Source organism: Archocentrus centrarchus, chromosome 22 (genome assembly GCF_007364275.1).
Source record: "Archocentrus centrarchus isolate MPI-CPG fArcCen1 chromosome 22, fArcCen1, whole genome shotgun sequence".
Taxonomy (NCBI): domain Eukaryota; kingdom Metazoa; phylum Chordata; class Actinopteri; order Cichliformes; family Cichlidae; genus Archocentrus; species Archocentrus centrarchus.
The window spans coordinates 4,446,283-4,469,029 of NC_044367.1; the positions used below are offsets into that span (position 1 = coordinate 4,446,283).

A 22,747-nucleotide genomic window follows, 5' to 3' on the forward strand; every position below is an offset into this window, starting at 1 on the left:
CTCCAGTAACACTTGTTGCAGATTTATCTCAGATTCTTCTGGACTGCCAGCTGAGTCGTTTATCTCCTCCTGCTCCCTTCCACACTGACCTTCGACTTTGGCCAGAGAACACTTATCTGTTTCTGCCAATGCTGAACAGCCTTTGTATTCATAGTAAACACTCTGTAATTGGGCTGCCACTTTACGAGCAGTTTGGATTTCCTAATAAACTTTTGGAGAATTTGTTCCAGCCATCAGCATCTCTACACAAAGTGGCACATAGGTTTCTGCTGTGAACGCTGGCCTTGTGTAACAGTTAGGACTCGACATGGTTAGAACAACGCAGCACTGTAATACTGCTAAAAAACAGGCTTCAGACTTAGTATACAGCACATGATTCCTTTAAATACATGTGAGTGATTCAACAGAGCCACTGAGTTCTGATAACTTCTACATTTTTGACTCCCTGTCTGCTTGTTCGCTGCACACTGTAGATCAGTGGTGTAAAATATATTATTCATCTCTTATTTAGTCTCACATGACTTTACTGATTGCTGTTTATTTTGTCCCACTTTTCTTTCTTTTTGATTTAATTGCCTTGTTATCATTAATGGCTGTGAAGCAGTATGGAGTTTTCTTTGTGAGACTACAGAAGGAGCCAAGAGTAAGAGGAAATTTATATGAGGGCGACGGTGGGTCGAGTTCAGTGTTTGACCTTTTTTTTCTTCACTGCCACGGAAACGATCACTATAGGCTTAGGATAGCCTTGATGTGTTTTCATAACACTGCCTTATTTTTCTCTGTAAGGTTGTTCCTGTCAGCCTGTGGTGGCTCTTTCTCCTTGGAAAGATGAGGATAACATCCTGGATGTAAATCCATCCACTAACTCGACCAGAGTCATTTTCTCATTTATTGTGTCTTTCATTGAGTCTTTCCTTCTGCCTTTTTGGCCTCTGTACCCTCTCTGTCACAGGCTCATCAGTGTTTGGCTTGATTAACCTTGTGTGTTTTTTTCTTCCACAGATAAACAACTTTTTAAGTTTCTTATTGTAAGGTTGCCAATATGTGGATTATCATTAGGAAGTTGTTTGCTTTTAGGGTTTTAATCCCAGATTTTCAGAAGATATCATGTCCATGATTTGTTTTTGTTGCCAGTTAAGTGCTATGATATTGGTTTGGAAACAACATTCAGTCAGGACCACTAAAGTCAGAGAGGATCATTTTGATGTGCAGTCATTTATGTAGAGCACTTATTAGTTCCTTCTGTCTTTTTAGGACTTTTGTTGACAGCTCTGTTCTGGGACCTCTCCACCCGTCGCGATTTATGACATTGATTATGTCAGATATAGCAGGAAAAGCAGCTCGCAATGTGTAAACTGCCTGCAGGCTAAATCAGTGTGCTCGTATGGTTGGATATCAGCTGTCCCATCAGCTGATCTTTGTCCATGCTGAAATCTGCAGATGTGACAAAATTACAGTTGAACTTGATATGCTTGATTTTTTTTTCTTCATTTCTGTCTTTGTTAATTGGACCATTTAAAGATTAACTGTAGTTAATCTTTGTGCATCATCTGCAAGTTTTTATCTGTTATGTCACTAGGTGCATTTCCTTTTATCCTAATATTTTATGGTTTTCAGGCAGCATATTGAACTTTTTAGCCTACACCAACTGATAGAAATGGGATGGACAACATGATAGAAATTCCTATCTGTACTTTTATTCATGTTGGTTGTTGTCACTGCCTCTTTCCCCTTTCATGCCTATTTCTTTTTCCTTTTTTTCTTCCCTTCGCTCCCTTTTGCTTTTCCTCGCTGACTTTTCCTTTTCTTCATTTCTTCTCTCTCTCTCTGTCTACTTAGGGAGGAGGGACAGTGTGTGGAGGGCATCATGGAGATTTTCGACATGCTGCTGGCGGCCACCTCTCGGTTTCGTGAGCTGAAGCTGCAGAGGGAGGAGTATGTCTGTCTGAAGGCCATGATTCTGCTCAACTCCAGTGAGTGTTACTGACGCAGATAAAACCACAGGATGGGGAAGAATTTGCAGTTGCAACAAGCAAAAATCCTGTCCCATCTCATCCAATCAGAACAGCATTTTGGATTTTTTGTTTTGTTTTTTGTATTTTTTAGGTCTGACATAATCCAGATAGGTTTGTCCCCCTGCTTTGAGACTGTATCTGGATAAAGTGTGCTTCTTAACCTGAACTTTTCCCTATGATGGTTTATTTCATGCAGTCTTGTTTCTAATTTTCCTTTAAATTGTATAATTCAATGAATTTATTCTCATTTTATTAAACTGGCTTGTAAAACATTTCAAATTGGTGTATTGATCTGTGGTTATTTATTATGTGGCATGAAACATCCTTAAACTGACAAACAAAATAAAGGTTTTAAAGCTGATTAGTTGTAAGTCTGAGGCACCAAGGAGCTCTTACTCAAAGCTCTGCTGTTCCCAGAATTTAAGGAATAAGACGTACACTTCTGTGTCCAGATGCAGATTAGGAAATAGCTTATTTATTTATTTCTTTAGGCCGTGGGAGAAAAGCACACTCACAGTTCTCTGAAGTTTTCTAGCATTTCATTTGTTTAAACTTTATAGAGATTTCCAGACATCTCTGACAATAAATAACTTCCTTAAAGCATTCTAGAGCAGAGTTACGCTACGCTGGTCCTTGATGTGGCTTTTAAAGCCAACATGAAAAGTGTTGGTGACCGTCCTGCAGAAGTTGCGTCGGCAGCAGTTATTTGAAGCAGGTTTGAGATGAACTGACCTGTGAATATGGACTTTATTGCTGCGCGGCTTTTGTTTTTTCACCGTTAATGTTTTTCCAGTGGTCACAGTGTCCTCCCTGCACTCTACAAACCACCTCCGGCAGACACCGCAGGCAGGTTCCATCGAGGTGACCGACCTTCAAATGTCGGCACAGACTTTTAAAAAGGTTTCCTCCCCTCACGCACACACAGGATCCTCTGCCAGACTGTGTTCTCTCTCTTAACTCTGCTCCACTGCAGCTGGAGTGAAAAAAAAAGAACAAATTGTGCAAGAAGTCAAAGTGCGTCTGCAAAGTCAAGGAAAACAGGGAGTCAAGAAGATCAATGGATTAATGAATTTGGACAGATGGGAAGTTGTAGCTGAGCTGCTCTGTGCATCCTCTGTCCTGGTGGTGGGCGGACACGGGTGATCTACAGCTTCTCCTCGCTTCCAAACTCTGGCTTTTCATCTGGAGCGTCCATCATGAAGTCATTTGGGATCTTTGATGAGCCAGATGGCCAGAATAAAGAAACTGTACAAACTCATAAATGTCACAACTCAGTTTAATTTGGTTTCTTCTAAAAGAGGAACAGAGACCTGAATCAGGATGCAGAACATTGTGCAACTTTTTTTTTATGCCAAAGAATACCAGGTTACATGTTTTCGTCAAAGATAAGATAATTAGTGGGCTGTTACCCAGCTATTATTAATCTTTGAAGGTTTGACGGTTACACTGGCTGAATGGTCTGTTTGCTCATCGACTATCAGTCGAAAGCATATCAGAAAGACTTGGATATGGATAATTATTTTAAAAAAGTCTCAGTGCTGACATGTAGCTGTGCTGTTTTTCGCAGATCTGTGCACAAGCTCCCCTCAGACAGCAGAAGAGCTAGAAAGCAGAAACAAGCTGCTGCGTCTCCTGGACTCTGTGATCGATGCTCTGGTCTGGGCCATTTCCAAACTGGGTTTATCCACCCAGCAGCAGACTCTGCGCCTCGGCCATCTCACCATGCTGCTCTCCCACATCCGGCACGTCAGGTACAGACTGAAAAGAGGAGGTTTCTGTCTTCTTCACATGCTCAAACATGCCCATAGTAATACTCATGCTCAGCGAGCACGTGTGCCTTCACATATTAATAAATACACAGACAGTTTAAGCTCTTTACATGAAAAACACAAAGAGTCCAAAGCATTTTTTTCACTTGGAAAACAGGTGTTCACCTGTTTGTGAAGTATTTTAATGTAGTAAAGCCTGTTTTATATGATTTTGCTTTATTTTTTACATCTCAAAGATGCCAAGTTCAGTTTATCCCCAGAACTGCTCTGTGCAAAATTTAATAAAGGTGATTGACATTAATATTTGAGGCACAATAAACTGAAAGTAGGCTGCTAATGAAATGGAGAATCATTTACAGAGACTGTGCAGCTAAAAGGAAGAAATCTTTGCATACAGGTTGTACACTGGAACACTTTATTCTCTCATATTAGATGAATATTAGTTTTAAGGGTGCACTGAAAACTTCTACAAAATGCAGCATGTGTAGTGTTTGTCTATATCTGTAACATCTCATTTTCTATATGAACTTAAATGAACACTTTAATGTAAATATCCATTACAGTAACAAAGGCATGGACCACCTGTCCACCATGAAGAGGAAGAACGTGGTGCTGGTGTACGACCTCCTCCTGGAGATGCTGGACGCCAACATATCCAGCGGCAGCAGTCAAACGTCCTCGTCCTCACCTAGTTCTGACACCTACTCCGAACAGCAACAGTACCCCCCGCCGCCATCTCACCTGCAGCCAGGCCCCGACCAGACCACTACCGATGCTGACAATACCACCGTGCCTCCACATAGACCAGCTGAAGTCCCGGTCCTGGACAGAGACCTGCAGACCCTCCAGGCTACACCTCCATCACAGAGTTTAGTGGGGTCTCACTTGGACAGCAATGAGTAAGTACCAGAGACGTACTACATTTAAAGCAGACTCAAGTGTGTGAAAGATAGAAAGGAAATAATGGAGGACACATTGAAGGAAAAAGGTAGTCAGGAAGAAAGACAAAACTAAAAAAAAATCTATGTAGGTAGGAAGGAAAAAAGGGAAGAATAGAATGCAAGAAAAAGGGGAAGGTACGAGGGAAATGAGAAGAGAAGGAAGGTGGGAGAGGAAAAAAGAGAATTAACCAGAAAAGAAAATTAAGAATTGCAAGAAGTAAAAGGGATAGAAAGGGATAGACAGAAGCCGTGTATGAAGGAAGAAAGAGAAAAAAAACAAAACAGGAATAAAGCAAAGAAACACGGTAAAAGGAAAGAGAAGTCAGCGTGACCAACAAGTGTTACACAAAAGCCTACGAGTTACAAAAACAGCACAATCTAAAAAAGATGTGCATACATCATTAAAGGAGAACAAAATAACATTTAAGTACATTTACAGAACAAGAAAATGTAACGAAAAATAGACACAGTCCAGTTCTAATGAAATACTATATTATAGATGCATATACTCCTGATTTAATTTGAACTCACGAGACACGAAACAATACCCACACACCCAGATTTCTATAATATCCCCAGGGTATAGGTGTAGCCAGTGAAAATCTGATGGGTTCCTGGATTATGTTTGGTTTAACTGGAAGAATATTTCACACATAACTCATTATGGATAATAATAATAATAGGTTTTTTGCATGTGGTCTGCATAGTTAATGTAACATAGCCAGCCTCATTTCTTTATATCTTGCTTCCAAGCATCCAGAAAAGTGATCTTGAACAATAGTTCTTCAGGCTCTCTGAAGGTCTTTTAAAGTTATTCTTTGGACATTGGCTGCTTTTTCACTCATTCACAATCCAGTCCTGACCTTTGTCAGCAGAATGTTTTTCTGTTTGTTAGTCCACTTAACTCTGACATATGAATCATTCAAAAAAGCTGTGCTTCTGATATTTATCCAAGAACCAATTTAAAATTGTATGTTTAGGCACTTTGCTACTGGCAACCTTTCACAAAAAGACATAAATTGCTTCCATTTGTTTAGTTGAATCTACAATAAATGCCAAAGATAATGCAGTTTAGTGAGAATAAAATCATATTTTTGTACCAACAAGGTAATACCTAAAGAGCTATTAGTCAAAAAGTTCTCGGCACAGTGTGCTGTGTGCCCTTAAAAAACTTGAGGAAACTGGACAAGAAGCGGCAGGCCTAAAACGCTATCTACAGCAGATGAACAGCATCTGCCACTCGTGTCCTTAAGAATTAGTAAAAAATACAATACTGACACAGAACCTGAGAGATGCATCGACTGTTCACTGAGCCTCATCAGAAATGGTCTCAGTGGAAGGGTGGCTGTCAAGAAGTCATTCTTAAGGAAGGGAAACAGGGAGAAGAGGCTGAGGTATAACAAACTACATAAGAACTGGGCTGAAAAACAAGTGGCAACGGGTGACATGGAGTGCTGAACCCAAATTTGAAACTTTTGGATTGTGTGAGGAGGTCAGGAGAGAGGGACAACAGTGAGTGTCTACATTTCTGCATTTCAGTCAGTGGTGTTGGGGATGTTGTCAATGAATTGTGAACACAGAAAAACTACTGTCAGATTCTGATCCACCATGTAATACCATCTAAAAAGCATCTGATTAGCAGCAGCTTCAATTTCAGTATTACAAGGATCCCAAACATACATACACCTGGATAGAAAAACATTAAAAATACTATCAGTCATTGATTTGCCTCCCAGAGCCCGGACCTCACCCTTACTAAAGCAGTGTGGGATCATCCTGACAGAGACCAGAACAAAAGGTAGCCAACATCCAAAGAAGAACTTTGAATGTCCTTCAAGAAGCCTGGAGAACTATTCCTGAAGACTGCTTAAAGAAATGACAAGAAAGCTGCAGAAAGTTCAGGCTGTGAAGAATAAAGGTGGTCACACCAAATATGGACTTTCAAACTTGTTAGACTTGCACAAACTCTATTTTAGCCTTATACACTGAATTTCCATGTATGTTGACATGTTTCAGTAAAGCATTGCACCTATTTCTGTTTTTCCCATCAAAAATGTGAAGAAATGAGGGGTGGCTCAAGACTTTTGCACAGTACTGGAACGCCACAAATGCAGGAAACAGAAGTCAAGAAAAATGAACTATGAATTTATCTCGTGTTTAGAGCGCTTAAGGACAGCAAATCAGTTCCTTTGTCTACAAAATAACCAATAATTTCCCTCACAGTTACATCTCTGCAGAGCTGGATGATGGGGATGCAGGTCCATCGGCGGAGTCAACAAACTACTTCACCCCTGGCAGAGTTGTCATGGAAACAGCCTGAGAGTGACAGAACTAAAAGACTAATACTGAACCTTAATGGATACCCATCTCCCAAAGACTGGAAAAAAAAAACAAAACAAAACAGAAAGTGCTGTTGTGAGGTAACGTTTCCCTTGTCGAGATGTTTTTAGTCTTTAAAAATTTTTTGATCGAATGTATATTTTGTGTGTGTAACTATTTCTTGTGAGTGTGCACTACCATTGATGTTCACGGGGACGTCGCTGGCTGTCTGCCAGCACTCTTTTTTTGATAAACAGTATTTGTATCTCTTTTTATCACCGTGGTGTAACATCCAGAACAAGCCATCTACAAACCATCTCCACTTACTCGTGAGGGCGCCCGCGGCCAATAAGTTAACATCCATGTCCGTATGAGGGCTGTTAGTCATACAACAATGAAAAGAGCTGTTCTCCATCACCCTGTTGTGTTTTTTTCCCCCTCTTTTACTGCTGTGCACGTTGGTGTCTGTGCCTGTTCAAGCAGGATTTTTCTACTGTCTTTGTACTTACCTGTTTGTGAATTAGAGCAGCAGTATGTGGCCTTTTACCAAAATGACTGTTAAACTTCCCTGTTTATCTGGTTAAACTAAGGCTGAATTTATACAATAACCAGTGGTGTAGACCCTCTTCTGTGGGCAAAATTCAAAATGTTGTCATATTGCTAAAGTTAATTCCTTTATAGTCAGCTTTAGCACTTTAGCAGTCAGACTGAAAGCCTTAAACAAGCCATAAGAAAGCCATGTTTATACAAGCTAAAATCTCAGAACCATGAGCATAACACACAAAATTAAATTACTTTAACAGAAACCGAAATGTCAAATGAACAGGAACCTAGCTTTTTAATGCTAAACCTTAGCACTTGATGTCACTCTTTAACCTACTGACCTTGGCTGTACTAGCATGCTAATGCTAACAAATTATCTAAGTGTGAAAATGAATTGCGACTGACAATATGCACATCCCTTCTGTTAAAATGACCATAATTTACCTAATGGACTTTTTTTTCCATTACGACCTGAAACTTGTGACTGAGCCCATAAAGTCAACAGAAACGTGTTTGCTTAGGTCACAGAGTCAGAGCACCAAGAGCAAGTTTATCCCGACCACTGCAAGTCTTTTAGTAGCCGGGCTGAGGCGTTACCTTCTCTTCTCAGAACCTGAAAACATTCTAACCTACATAGTAACATAGTTACAAAATAAAAATAACCCCCATTTAACTTTTTATCATTAAAAAAAAAAATCACATGTAATAGAATTTTAATTAATCTATGTATGTATCATTTTAGCACATTGACTATTAGTGCTTTTAAATTAGCTTGCTAACTGTATACAATGTGTGTTAGCATTGTAACAGTCTGACACAAAAAAAGACTGTGTAGGTGAACATGTTGCACACTGCACACACGTATCTAAATTAGCAGATAAAACAAGCTGGTGAAAACTGATGTTACTGTTTCATAGTTTTACACCAAAAAGTACAACAAAAATGATTTATTTTCTAAATTAATATGTATTAGTAAGCCACAAACAGACTGGCAACCCATCAATGGTCTTAGCCTTATGACTTGGTAGGCTCTGAACTCACTTATAATATCTGACTGTGGACAATTTGGAGGACACACACGGTGAATCCTGCAAATTTTTTTCTCCAAGAAGTTTAACTCTGAATAAAAAAAAACAGTACCTATTCAGTGTTTTTTTTAATTCAACCATCACATGGAATTAATGTTCTTTGCTGTACTGTTTCTAGTAAAAACAAACTGAGTTTTGGCATCAGTCCAAACTTTTTATGGCTCATTTGTGTGGCTTCTTTGCTTTATGATCTCATTAACCGCATAAGAGTTGAGAGAACAGCCAGTTATTTGGTGCATCAAAACTCCAAATGGCTTAGTTTTCATAACACAAAACAAACTAAAAGGAATAAATGCACCATTAACATGCTTGTTGGACATAAAGTCATAAAATGTGCCACTTGTGTGCCAGTGTAAATTTAACCTTAGTGCCAGATGATCTTAACACTGTTAATAGACTGATATATGTTCACTCTGCTTTATTTCCTGATGTCTGTGGATTGTACATGCATGAACACAAACCCAAATCTGATGCTGAAAATGTTTGTTGGCAGTGCGCGCACACTGCGTCAGATCTCTGTTTTCACCTGCCTTTCCTGTCAGCTCACAACCGGGTTCTCGTCTCTAGCCTGTGATACAGTAAGCACTCAGCAGCAGCAGCTCATGGCAAACATGGTTTATTGTCAGTTCAAAATTACAAACAGTACATCCCATAAATAAGAGATCACAAAATAAATCAAGCTTTACACACTTTTTGTCGTTTCTGCTCCGTCAGACTTTTGTACAGTTTCGAATCATTCACAGAATTTTCTCTATTACATTTTTCAATAACATTAACAGGAAATTACATACATTTAATGATTGTGCATGTGCACAGCTACATTCACCACTCAAAGGATTTCTTACATTCAAGTTCAACTCAAACTGCGGTACTTGTCATTCAACTGCACTGGAGCTTTCAGCTGAACCTCACATGCAGCCATTTTTGTAGGAGTTGATGTTTGGAGGCTTTCAGGTCATTGGTTAGGTTGGGTAAGTCCCTTTGATAATACACGGGTGTGGATAAATAACTGTCATCAGAAAGTCGCACACAGGACCAAAACCAAGACTCAAAACCACCAGCTGAATGGAGCTTTTAGCCTTTTTTTTGGGGGGGGGTTAAACCTGCACATGAACTCTGGACTCACAGCACCCGTATTCACACACTAAGAAGCTGAACGAGCCGCTGAAGAAGGCTGGCTTGGTGACGGGCAGGGCTGCGGCCTTCCTGGGAATTATGGTGGAAGGGTGTGTGGAGAAGGCGCAGCCCTCTTTGATAATAGTGGTCAACCTCTCCAGAACCAAACATGGCAGTCGTGTTCTCCTACCGCGCTGCAGACCAGAACACTTTAGAACATAACTTGTTCCACCTGCTTATAATGCTGCTGTCAATGTATTTATATTGTTTACTATAACAATTTGATATTTTTATTGTGTGACTGAGCTCCTGAACACCTGAATTTCACTGAGTAATTATCCGTCTCTCTCTGACCCACCAGCTACCCATGAAAATACAGCCCGCTGTTTAAAGCAGAAGCACCGAAGAGCAGGGGAACAAAGTTGGCTGCCAGCCAGTTAATGTGCGACTTTGTCAGGACCACAGCTGCTCCAGCTGTTGAGTGAGCTGCTTAAATATTCCAAAGTGTTCTCCAGATTTTGCATAATCATCGGAAAATATTCACCACACTGGCTCTTAAAATTTCACCAAAATTCAATGGATCAAGTCAGTTTTTAATTTCAGCCCACTTGAGCAGCACACTCAGAAGCAACGAAGCCCCCCCCTCAGTGGTTTGCCGTTATATAAAAGACTAATTTATAACACTTAAAAAGGACATGAGTTAATGTATAGTTATTCTGTTGGCTACACAAAGGCATATGTCACCATCATTTACCAAAACAAAAACAACTGTCCTGTCTTACAAATTTTCATCTTAAATACCTCTAAATCAAAACAAGAAAAACAACACACCTTTTTTCACTTCTGTACAAAATGTGCTTTTAACAAGTGGCTGCTTCTATGAAAAAAAACAGTACAAATAGCTGCAGTGGTAGAAAATGGCTGGTGTACTCCTCAAATGTCTTCATGCTTTGGTAATAACTTCTTTAATCCTTCATACCACACACACGCACACACACACACACACACACACTCACACTCACACTGTTGTGAGCATACAAAATACAGATATCAAAATAAATCTTGTAACCTTTTTTCTGTTGCACTGTCTAAATCTGAAAAAGTGTGGACTTGTTTCGGCAGGGGCATCAACTGGCAAATCTACATATTTAAAAAAAAAATCACAACTTAAAACACTCCAGTGATATGGCTTCTTATTTAGAACAATAAATAAATAAATACATTTTTTTTAAATGCAGCAATAAAGTTTAGCATGAAGATTCCTTCAGACATGAAGGGCCGTGCTTCTTTTTTCCCCGAACCTCGACATTGTTAAGGTGTCTATTTGGGATTTCAACCTCACATGTATGATCCCCCCACCCCTTCTTTTATGAGGAGAACTCAGACATAAACTTCCCCACTGAGGGCTGTGGCAGTGATCATGTGGGCGGTGGGCCGTTGGTGTAGCGCAGCATGGGGTAGAAAGATCGGGCAAAGTTGTTGGACAGTGTGCAGCTGTAGTCCTCTTCAGACAGAGGCAGGAAGCAGGCCAGAACCAGCAGCATGAAGAAGAGCAGGTGTAGGGGGAAGGCAGCTCGCAGGACCCGGTAGAAGAGGGGTCGGTGTGGGGAGGAGTCCCGTCTCTCCTCCCTGCGGGTGGATGAATGTTACAGGTGATTATGTTGTTCATGAATGAACACTCAGGTCATAAAATGAGTAAGTAACAACATCTGTGATTCTGTCTCCCCAAATGTGTCCTCATTATTTAGGATAATCTGCACTACAAAACATTCATCATTGGAGCCGTTTTGCTCTGTGAGATCTAAGAATGGAGTTTCTTCAAATGTCACCTTTTTTTTTAATAGTAGCAACAGGAAATTAAACCCGTCAATGTGAAAATGGTACCAAACATTTAGTCTGTTTGCTGCAGGGTTCATTTTACTGAAATTGCAACAATCAAATGATTAAAAAAAGAAAAGAAACTACCTTTTAGTCGCCGGTTGTGTGACCGTAGCTGCCTGTAGACCAGCCTCCTCCTGAATCAAAGAACAAGCCATATGTGTTAATTATTTACATTAGTGAAATAATGATTTGCAATGATTTCTACACTATATGTATATTAACCCTCTCAGCTCTAAGACATCTTCCTTGATGACCCCAACCCTAACTTTGAACCTAGGCAACTAGAACATGATTGTCACACCAAATATTATTCACATGCTTTTCCCCAAAATGTCCATTCTTAGACCTCAGAGGGTTCAGTGTAATGTGGTCTCATAAATGTTCAAGAAGAAAACATGTTCCTGTTTCAAGACTACTGCCTCAAATGTACTTTGAGATGAAAGCTAGCATGCACCCTATTAGCAGGAGAGGATAATGTGGGCATGCTAGCAGTGTAACAGAAAAATACTCAGTCTCAGTACCTGAACAAATTTACTATTTTTATATTCGCTGCAATTCAGAGCATACGCAAGTATTTATTAGTAAGTCCATTAAAATGCAAGTAATCCTGTGAGAGACAGTTGTGCCCCTGCTGGCCAAATTACCAGAATTTTCCTGTGTACCGAATGTGGTTAATGCTGGTTCAAATGTGGAGAGCATGCGGTTAAAAATATAGTTGTTAATATGGTGGCAGTTCAGTGGAGGAACTTTACTTGTTATTAAGCATTTTTTCATATCACAGAACTTAAATGACTATGTTTTGAAAACATTCCCCTTCTCATAACTGTGAGGTTTATAAATTTTTGTTGTTTTATAAATGCTTGACTGTATACATGTCTAACTTTATGCTATTGTATACTGCAGCTTTCCAAGAGTCGAACTAAAGGTAAAATTGGACCAAGGCATACCTTTTGCACCTGCAGGGCTGAGCTGGGCTTTCCCACGCTGATGGTGTCCACTTCTGAACTGGTCGAGCAGGTTTCCTGAGACACAGACAAGACTGATCAAACCAGTTCACAGCTACAGAGCACTGACACTTCACCTCTGATAGCCTTTGAGGAATGTCGCGCACTACGCAGATGCACTTTTTGCATTTCCCCACACACAAACACAGGTGTTTAAACAGATGGAGCGATGTACTGAATTAACTTTATTTTATAGGTTTTATACATTAAATTTAGAATTATAAATTGACACATTGCACAGTTTTAGTTTATCCAAATACTGACTGATATTGTTAATATTAGATATATTTTGACCATTGAATTCTAGTTTGCCTTCTTCCTTGCTCCTTGCAACTGCACACCAGAATCTCCCACTCTACAGCTGAACTGCTGTGCACCAAAATATGATCTAAATTACACTCAAAAATAATTTAATGGAAGTGGACCAACTCAACACCATCTCTCTTTGCTGCATGAATCGTTCTAAATTACAGTCTTTTTCTAGGAAACATCTTGGAAGGGATAATTTAGAAACTGCAGACCCATGAAATGCTTTTAAACTCATAGCTGAGTATAAAAGCTTCAACAATGAGCTAGAAGGAAAAAATCTGCAGGTGTAGTTTTATTTATTTTCTCAAAGGCATTGAACTTAATGTTTCATGAACAGAAAAACATTCATGTGAACAGAATGACTGTAAACAGCCAAATAAACTGTAGATCTATAACATGGCAGAGCCCATCAGAGGTAAAGGCAGATGGACCTACCAGCATTCCCTGCAGCGCACGCAGGTCAGCAGCCACCTGCCGCAGCAGGAGCTGCAGTTTGTTGCTGATGACGTGGACCTTCTCTTTGGCCTCTATGCTGTCCTCTCCAGTGGCCTCCAGGAGAAGTTGGGAGGAGATCACCTGCAGCGACGAAACCTGCTTCTGCCGGCCACGCAGCTCCTCCTGCAGAGCCTGCAGCAGGGGGGCGACAGAGAGGACTCTGTTATTTACCATTTATCCGTAGTTGCAGCATTTCATATAATCAAGTCAACTGATGTTAGTGCCAAAATAAATAAAACAAGACCAATAACTATTGTTATTAGTAGAGAAAAGAATATCTCCAAGATGCTTGTCATTATCCTGACACTTCTGGATAAAATGATCATGGTCTCCTCACTGTGAGTGTGTGTCTGTGCTGCAGGAGTGCGGAGTGCGAATGGTCGCTGAGGTTCACAGCACGAAGTTTGTCCTCGGCCTGGGCGAGCCACAACAGCAGCGAGTGTAGCGTCTCATGAAATTCCTGAAAAAGAATAGTAATTTGGGTCACATCACATTTTGGGAATCTTTTTTTTTTTTTTTTTTAAATATGAAGTAAATGTTCAGGAAGTGTCTCCATGTCTGACCTGACACTGCATGAGAGCAGAGTGCAGCCCCCTCTCCCAGCTCTCCAGGCCGCTGCACGCCTGAGTCCAGCTGTGATTGGCTGAGCTCAGAGCCTCCTGCAGCTCACGCAGCTCGGTGCTGTCACCACGCAGGAAGTGACGACTGCTCAGGTTGATGGAAATCATCAGACACTTGTAGCTGTTGAAAATCTTCTGCATCTCCTTAACAGAAAAAAAATGGAAGCGATTACATTCACTTTAGAGGACGGATACAATCTACTGATACACTGTTCATTTTGACTTTGATTATTCTACATTGTTACTTCCCAGCAATTTTTTTTTTTAATCTGAAGAAAAAGTTTAATGGGTGGAGTGAGCAAAAGAGACAGCTGATACAATTACGCTAAGACTGCAGTTAAACTATACAAATAAATGATCCTCCAGCCCATTCTCTTCAGTAGGACAAATGACATGACAGCTCATCTACTTTCAGACTTCACACATCATTTCCAGCCTTTTCAATGTCATTTAAAATTGAAGATAACACTTTTTTTTTTCTCTTAACATCTAAAAATAATAAAAAAAATAATCCCAAAAACAAACAGTGAAGTTCTTATGATGCAGCTGCTGGAATTCTCATTTCTCACGTCACCATAAACATAGTATAGTCAATATTTTGGTTTTTAATCCAACAAATTTGAATTGAGTGATCCTTTAGCACAGGCAACATCGAGTAACACCTTATACACTGTATGTAAGCGGTTGGTTCAGCTGCATGAACAGCCCCATCCTCAGAGTCTTTTTTGCTTTCCTGAGGAAGAAGAAGCATGTCACTGTAGCATTAACATCAAGATGTGTTTCGCTCTTAAGGGATAACTGACAATCTGTTGTGTTATATATATATATATATATATGCGTATGGCTATCCCCGTCCGTGCTGAAACATGAAGGTCAGTCTTCAAGTTCCTGTGTGCTTCACATTTGCCTTCTTACGCCTGCCAAACATCCTCCTGCTCTCAGATCCATCTTCAGTGTTGTTACCTTGAGTTTCCTGATGTTGACCTCCATGTCCCGGATGCTGGTGGACGGTGCGATTCGCTGCAGCCTCTCCAGCTCCGGCAGCACCCTGCCCAGCCAGGAAGTGACATCAGAGAGATCTGAGTTAAGCTTCTGCCACTGTTCCAGGTCCTGCTTGATGTCCGCTGCGTTCTTTTGCGCTTGTAGCAGCTCCCAGCGCTCAATAACACCTGAGAAAACAAGTAAGAGGGATGAGTATGTCTATAAATGCTGACTTGCCCCACACACTGTTTGTCGTCTTCTTTCAAAAAGGCGTCAGGGGGATCTGCAAGATCCCAGAGCCACTGGAGGACCTCAGTGAGGAGCTCAACCTTCTACATTAACATTTGGGGTTGGGGGGTCCTTCCAGAGCCACACGTGTGGATTTTCTGAAAATTTGACCCGCCTTCTGGACCTCCAGTATAAACCCTGCTGTTACATTTTTCAAACAGAGTGAGACCTCTCGCACCTGTGCTTATCTCTGTCTGCGTACCCGTGCTGGTTTGCTTGTTGGCCGTGCTGCTGGTCAGACCTGCGTCCTCCAGGTCCTCCTCATCATTCAGGATGAGTTTGACCCTCTTCACGCTATCGATGCTGCCGCTGCACTCTGACATGAGCTTTGCCTGGACACACAGATGAACACATAATTTGTTTTTGCTGGTACACATTGGTGAAAAAGACAAATAATTCTGCATTAATATGCCTATGCTTTTTGTTTAGAGAAATCTGAAAGGATAATTAAAATTCTTCACAAATCTATCATGTACTGTTTCTATTGTGTGTGAGCGTGTGTTTGTCTGCACGCGCGTGTACGTACGTAGCCCTGCTGGTGGTATGGGGTACTGGTGGTATGCGTAGGGCATGAGCTCAGGGCTTGCATGATATCTCGAGGAATCTGTTTCCTCTCCGGGGAGCCAGGTTGGTGCCAGCTGGGCGGGTCAGTCACTGACTTCACTGAGGAGACAGAAGAGAAAACAGAGAATGTTAGAAAAAAAAAAAAAAAAAGCACTGATGAGCAACCAACCCTCTGACGCATGCATCACAAGTTTCAACAACATGCAAAAACATTATCAGCAAACCACAAACGGACTGAAGAAACACACACAACCCACTTGAAAGTAACATGCAGGTTTCATGACCTTCAATCCTGTGAACCAAACTTAACCAAATATTTCAAAGCGAGTGATAATTTGCAGCAGTGCACAGCCACGTCTGTAACTCATGGTAGAAATGGGGTGAAACAAGGAAAAAGATTAAAAAAAAACAAAAACCAAAGGTGACTGTATTATTAGAAGGAGAGTACAGCTCAATGGGTTTGGGAGACAGGATGCGGGTGAAGAACTGCATAGCGATGCAGACGCATGCAGGAGGCAGAGCGCCTACCCGAGGCTTTCAGTGCACTGACAGTCACTTTAACAAACGACTCTGAACTCTCTGTGACCTTCACATCTGTAAGAAACGGTGGAGGTTAATGAAGTCTCACAGCTAAGTAGATGGAGATGTGCAAAAGTTTTTAAAAGCATTTCAGGAATATCAAATAATGGAAAGGGTGGGAAGCCAGGTTAACAAAGACATATGGTGTCTGCAAGACAGAAGTGCTGTCATATTTGTAATTAACGTCTGCATGAGGATTTTTTCCAGTGATTGTGATGAAATAATACAGGATGCTACATAACACAGTATTCAAGTATTCAAAAAGATGAAAGTCTAGACAATGAGCAGCTACCTGACAGAGCACTGAAAAAGGTGGCATCATCATCGTCCTCGTGTGATGATGATCCTCCCACGTCAACCGTGTGATCCCACTCCAGTGGGATGGAATCCACACTGACAGGAGTCTCTCTTCCTGATCGCTCTATAGGGGGTGCCAGGAGATGGCACATAGCCTGCTGTCCACCTGAAACTCCTCCCACCGCTGGAGCTTCAACTTCCTCCTCCTCCCTCCTCCTCCTCCTCTCCGCTGTCCAGGATGGGGTCAGATCGGGTGAATCGTCTGTGTCACGGTCTGATATCTCCCTCTCCTCTTCTAGAACCTGCAGGTCAAAAAAAAAAGAAAAAAAAAAAAGAAAGAAGAGAACAAATAAGATGACAAATGTCTCTTGAAGTTGATGTCTGTGAAGTAGACACAAATATTAATTAAAGCCGCAAGCGGCGTTTTACGGCCCTCGCTGCCTGCGCGACCGCCAAACCCAGCGCGAGCCGCAAGTGAGCCCCCGCGAACCCCCAGCGAGCCACCTACGAGCTCCGCAAATCTCCAGCCAGCCACCTGCGAGCCCCGCAAACCCCACTGCATGCCGCCTGAGAGCCGCTGCTCCTGCAACCTGCGACCTGCCTTCCCTGCGAACAACCTGCCCTGCAAACAGCCTGCAACCCACCTGCGAGGCACCTGAGATCCCCCTTCAAGCTGTCAGAGAGCCACCTGTTCTGCCAAATGTAATCCCCACTGGCAAAAGATGAAAATCTTGGCAAGGATGGACATGATAACACTGTTGAATCTATCTATTTGACTGTTGCGAAGTTTTCTACCTTTTTGTCATGCATTTCAGAAAACCTAAATGTGATTCCCACCATCTAATGCTTTTGTTCCATCTGTAGGGGGCACTAGTGCACTTGTTGCTCTGAATCCACAAATCTAAATTAAGTCTTGTCCAGTACATAAGGGAAAGGAAATGGCAAGCAAAGTGCAGAAAGAGTGCGTGAGTGATTGCGCAATACGTGTGACAAGGTAGTGGTTTCTCCATAGTGACGTCATCTTGACATTGGGGTGGTGGTCACGGCTGCAGCGTGCAAAAAAGGGCATAGGTCTGATTGACTTTTCTGATCAGGAGTATCTGAAGAACATGTAAAAAAATTTTCATGCATTTCAAAGAAAGTAATGCGGTGGACCTCCATACAAAATTGCAGTTTCTTCTGTAGGGGGCGCTATTGCAGCAATCGCCATTGTTTCTCCACGTATGGATTCAGTGTAGGTGTGTTCATAAATGATTCCATTTTGGGGCAGATCGGGCAAAGCACGTGCGATTGATGGCAGGAAAGAGGACAGAAATTTTTGGTCAAACGAACGCCAAATTCAGGGGCCTCATGTGACAAGCCCGTTGAATTGAATACGAAGCCTTCGATAACTTTGGATGCCCCATGTCTCTAGATAATGCTGAGCCATTTTGGGTTTAGTGGGTCAAATGCCCTAGGAGAAGTTCGCGCAAATACGAGGTGTCCAACAGTGCAAAATTGGCAAAAACAGAATTTCAAGCCAAGCTAGCGGATTTCCTGTGGGAATGTGGGCATGGGTCTCATTGACTTTTTTGATCGTGCTGGGGTAAAGAATGTATGTCTCGAATTGCATGCATGTCTGAGAAAGTAAATTGTTGGCTCCCCATATAAACGCAATGCACATTTGCGGTGTGGTGGCGCGTGTGGCGTGCAAAATTGGGCATAGGTCTGATTGCCTTTTCTGACCAGGAGGATCTGAGGATTGTGTACAAAAATTTTCATGCATACCAGAGAAACTAATTTTGTGGACCCCCATACAAATTTTCATTTTGTTCTGTAGGGGGCGCTATGGCATCAATCGACGTGGTTTCTGCACTTATGGATTCAGTGTAGGTGTGTTCATAAATGATTCCATTTTGGGGCAGATCGGGCAAAGCATGTGCGATTGATGGCAGGAAAGAGGACCGGAATTATTGGTCAAACGAAGGCCAACTTCAGGGGCCTAGTGTGACAAGACAATTGAAATGAATACGAAGCCTTCGATAACTTTAGATGCCCTATGTCTCTAAATGATGCTGAGCCATTTTGGTGTTTGTGGGTCAAATGCTGTAGGAGAAGTTCGCGCAAATACAAGGTGAGCGAAATTGCTGACTCGGCAAAAGCCAAATTTCAAGTGAACCTGGTGGATTTCCTGTGGGTCATGCAGGGGTGCCTCAAGAGGATTTTTTGTTTGTCCTGACATGATCTATGTGTGACGAGAATTTCATGAATCTAGGGCAAACTTGAATTTGGCCTCTCCCATAGGGGCCCGAAAAATGAAATTTCCAGGGGGCGCAGTGTAGCCGTGTTTTTGAGTTAGTTTGTGGCGACATTAAAATACGTAATTTTTCGCCAGACCTGACCACCATGCAAAAAATGGTGACTTTTCGCGCATGTTCAGGGGGTCAAAATTGGGTTCAAAGAGAGAGAAAGTATAATAATAATAAAGAAAAATAATAATAAAGAATAATGGAGAATTCGAGCAAAAACAATTAGGCGTTTTCCCAGTCACCCCGACGCATACCTTTTCGGAAACGTCTCGACCTGACCCACGTCCCTATGAGGTCGGGGGTCACTGGCGACCGCGTCCCATGCGACCGTGGGGATTTTAACGCATTTTGGGGTATGTGGCATAGTGAATCCAATAGGCTCCTCGCCGAGACTTCGTCGGCTCGGGCCTAATAAACGAAGCAATTACAATAGGGCCTTCGCACAGTTCGTGCTCGGGCCCTAATTAAAACCGCAAGCGGTGATATCGGGCCCTCGCACTCCGCGCGCGTCGACCTGTGGCGCTCGTCGACCCGTGCCGCACTCGGAGGTTTTGTGATCGTGATGGGTCTCTAGAAAGTTGAATTCTTTTATAGGAAAAGGTATCTTTTGCTCTCGGCATAGACGCAATGGAATATTTGGGGGTGTGGTCACGGCTCCAGCATGCAAAATAGGGCATGGGTCTGATTGACTTTTTTGATGGGCTGTTTGTCTAGATGATGTGGAGCCAATTTGGTCTCACTGGGTGAAATGCCCTAGGAGGAGTTCATTCAAATAGCAGGCCTGAAAATGGCAAAAATTGACACTTTCAATTGAAGATGCTGGACTTCCTGTAGGGTTTGGAGTATGGCTCCAAGAGACTTTTTTGTATGTCTTAGGATGTTACATGAGTGTGCAAAATTTCAGAGCTGTAGATAAAATGTAACTCAGGGGCTAGCTAAAAAACATGGTATATTATGATATTTAAAGCTGCCAGTAGGGGGCGCTCTAACGTTTATGGACTTTATGCATATCAATGTGTTCAGGGCAGGAGGCTTATCAAATAGATGAGGATTTTGTAAGGAATGGTGAAAGATATTTCATGTATTTCAGAGCAAAACTAATTCTGTGGACGGTCATACAAATTTTCATTTGCTTCTGTAGGGGGCGCTATTGCGCCTACAGTCTTGAATCTGTAGTTATGGATTCAGCCTGGGTGTGTACATGAGTGATTAAATTTTCAGCCTGATCACACAAAGCATGTGCGAACAAGTGCACAAACAATTTTGGTGGTGAGGGAGAAAAACAAAGGCCAAATTTAATGGCCTGGTGTGACAAGGCCGTTTAATATTTTGTAAAGATTTCCACAATATTTGATGGGCTACTTGTGTAGATGATCTGGAGGCAATTTGGTGTCAGTGGGTGAAATGCCCTAGGACGAGTTCGTTCAAATAGCAGGCGTGGAAATCGCAAAAATTGACACCTTCAATTGAAGATGGCCGACTTCCTGTAGGGTTTGGGGTATGGGTCCAAGAGACTTTTTTGTACGTCTTAGTATGTTACATGAGCCTGTACATTTTCATACATGTAGATAAAACGTAGCTCCGGGGCTACTCAAAAAACATGCTATTTTAAGATATTCCGAGCTGCCACTAGGCGGCGCTCTAACGTTTATGGACTTTTTGCATATGAATGTGTTCAGGGCAGCATGCTTATCACACCACTGAAGTTTGAGCCAGATTGGGCAAGTTGGCTTTGAGTTACAGCCATTTTTGTGTTCATGGCGAATCATCGAACTTTGCCGTCCCATAAGGGTCACGCCCTTTTGTCAAAAACTCACAGTTTTGAAAACACAGTAAGTCCAACTTCTTAAGGCTTTCCAGGTGAAATTTGAGATGGTTCTGCTAAACCACCTTGGAGCTGGACCTCCAAGTGTAAAATATGACATTTCCTGTTCCCACTAGGTGGCGCTGCGACTGATATTAAATATTGTCATATGTATGTATTCAGGGGGGCACCCTCATCCTACTGGAGAAGTTTGATGCACATTGGATCATGTAGGTATGAATGAGAGGCAATCAAAATTTCATGGCGAATGATCAAAGTTCAAAGGGGCATAAGGACCCCTCCCCCTTGGCAAAAACTCACCATTTTCGAGATTTAGATTCCCCTGGGGGTGTAGGTTAGACAAACCAAATATGAAGATGATAACGTCTAAAACCTCTGAGTTATTAGAAAAAGTGTGAGGGCTGCAAATCGCCAAATTTGCATAATTAATTCAAAATGGCGGACTTCCTGTTGGGTTTAGGGCATGGCTCCAAGAGGATTTTTTGTGCGCGTGGACATGATATACATGTGTATGAAGTTTCATTCATGTACGTGAAACACAGCGGTGGGGCTCCAGTTTAGGGGGCGCTAGCGAGCCATTTGGGCGCGCCCTTGCCCGAGCCCATTAAAATACTTAAATTTTCACCAGGTGTGACGCATGTGCAAAGTTTCATGAGTTTTTGAATATGATAAAGCCCCCAAAAAGCCAATTCATTTGCCTGAATAATAATAATAAAAATAAAAAAAATAATAATAATAATAATAAAAAAAAAAAAAAAAAAAAAAAAAATAATAAACGAAGCAATTACAATAGGGCCTTCGCACAGTTCGTGCTCGGGCCCTAAAAATACTACTGCTGACCGGACGTCTGTTGACGAGGCGGTGATGGAAGCGAGCCACCCTGCCGAATACCTCCTGGCAGTAGGAGTGAAGCTCCTCCAGCTCATCCTCGATTAGCACAGCATCCAGAGGAGCACTCTTCTGGATCAGGTTCTCCCCGAATACGATCAGGGCATCAATCTTGTTGGTGTTCAGCGTGATCTCCTGCTGAAAGCCCTGCAGGGGGAAATTGTGTAAAGATATTTGAACCACTGAGAGACTCAGAGAGTCCATCAATATGTCAACAAGAGAACCTTTTAAGTGTACATTTTACAGCATATCAGAAAACACTTACGTTTAGCTCTCTCATTTTCTCTTCGATATCGCTCTCTGAGAAGTGCTCTACATTGGTGAGCTGGAGGTCCATCTCAGTCAGCCAGACCAGGATCGCCTCACGAGTTCCCTCAAAGTCTTCCCTCTGAGATGTAAAATACTAAATAGGGCAGAGATCATACTTTCAGCACATTTCTTTGAGGTCATAAACTGCTGCCTTATGTGATACAGATATCAACTTCCTGTCTGTAAGTGGAGCATTGAAGTCAGGGTGTGATTAGCCTAGTTTAGTATAAAGGCTGGAAGTAGGGGAAAATTAAAATGTTAAAATGCCCCAACTTCAGCCATGAAAATGAAATGTTTAAAATCCTGTTGGTGACTTTATGGAAATTTGTAATGACTCTGAAAAAAATATGGCTTGCTGTGTGGCACAACCCATTCAGGAAGTTAGTGCTTCAGTTTGGGTCTGCTATTGAGCAGTTAGCAGGCAGTTAGCATCAGCTGATAACTTAGCACTTGACTTGGGTTTTGGTGACTGACTGCAATCCAAAATACCAGGTACAGTAAAGATTAGCCAGTCCAATTAAAAATATGATGACTTCTGGGTCAACAATCATGCTCATCTCCAGCTTTTATATGCAGCCTCTGCATATACCATTATTACACAAAAATAAGAAACTAGCTACTACTGTTA

At 41.8% G+C, this 22,747-nt stretch overlaps 2 protein-coding genes across 4 annotated transcripts in view; one reads left to right on the plus strand and one right to left on the minus strand.

Annotated features, from left to right (window-relative positions):
- Window positions 1-9,367, plus strand: part of esr2b (estrogen receptor 2b) — a 42,717-nt gene extending 33,350 nt beyond the window's left edge. For all 3 annotated transcript variants that reach the window (XM_030718158.1, XM_030718159.1, XM_030718160.1), the window contains exons 7-10: window positions 1,840-1,973; window positions 3,583-3,766; window positions 4,348-4,683; window positions 6,949-9,367. In XM_030718158.1, coding sequence (XP_030574018.1) covers window positions 1,840-1,973; window positions 3,583-3,766; window positions 4,348-4,683; window positions 6,949-7,045 — 751 coding nt within the window. In that variant the 3' untranslated portion in view covers window positions 7,046-9,367. The remainder of the gene's footprint in view (window positions 1-1,839; window positions 1,974-3,582; window positions 3,767-4,347; window positions 4,684-6,948) is intronic.
- The window catches only part of syne2b (spectrin repeat containing, nuclear envelope 2b), a 169,869-nt gene continuing 156,397 nt past the window's right edge, over window positions 9,276-22,747 (minus strand). Inside the window, exons 124-135 of the mRNA XM_030719074.1 lie at window positions 22,076-22,213; window positions 21,763-21,957; window positions 16,805-17,111; window positions 15,896-16,032; window positions 15,572-15,701; window positions 15,064-15,269; window positions 14,044-14,244; window positions 13,818-13,940; window positions 13,421-13,612; window positions 12,620-12,694; window positions 11,757-11,806; window positions 9,276-11,420 (exon numbers count right to left, since the gene is read on the minus strand). Of these exons, the coding sequence (XP_030574934.1) occupies window positions 11,210-11,420; window positions 11,757-11,806; window positions 12,620-12,694; window positions 13,421-13,612; window positions 13,818-13,940; window positions 14,044-14,244; window positions 15,064-15,269; window positions 15,572-15,701; window positions 15,896-16,032; window positions 16,805-17,111; window positions 21,763-21,957; window positions 22,076-22,213 (1,965 nt within the window). The 3' untranslated portion in view covers window positions 9,276-11,209. The remainder of the gene's footprint in view (window positions 11,421-11,756; window positions 11,807-12,619; window positions 12,695-13,420; window positions 13,613-13,817; window positions 13,941-14,043; window positions 14,245-15,063; window positions 15,270-15,571; window positions 15,702-15,895; window positions 16,033-16,804; window positions 17,112-21,762; window positions 21,958-22,075; window positions 22,214-22,747) is intronic.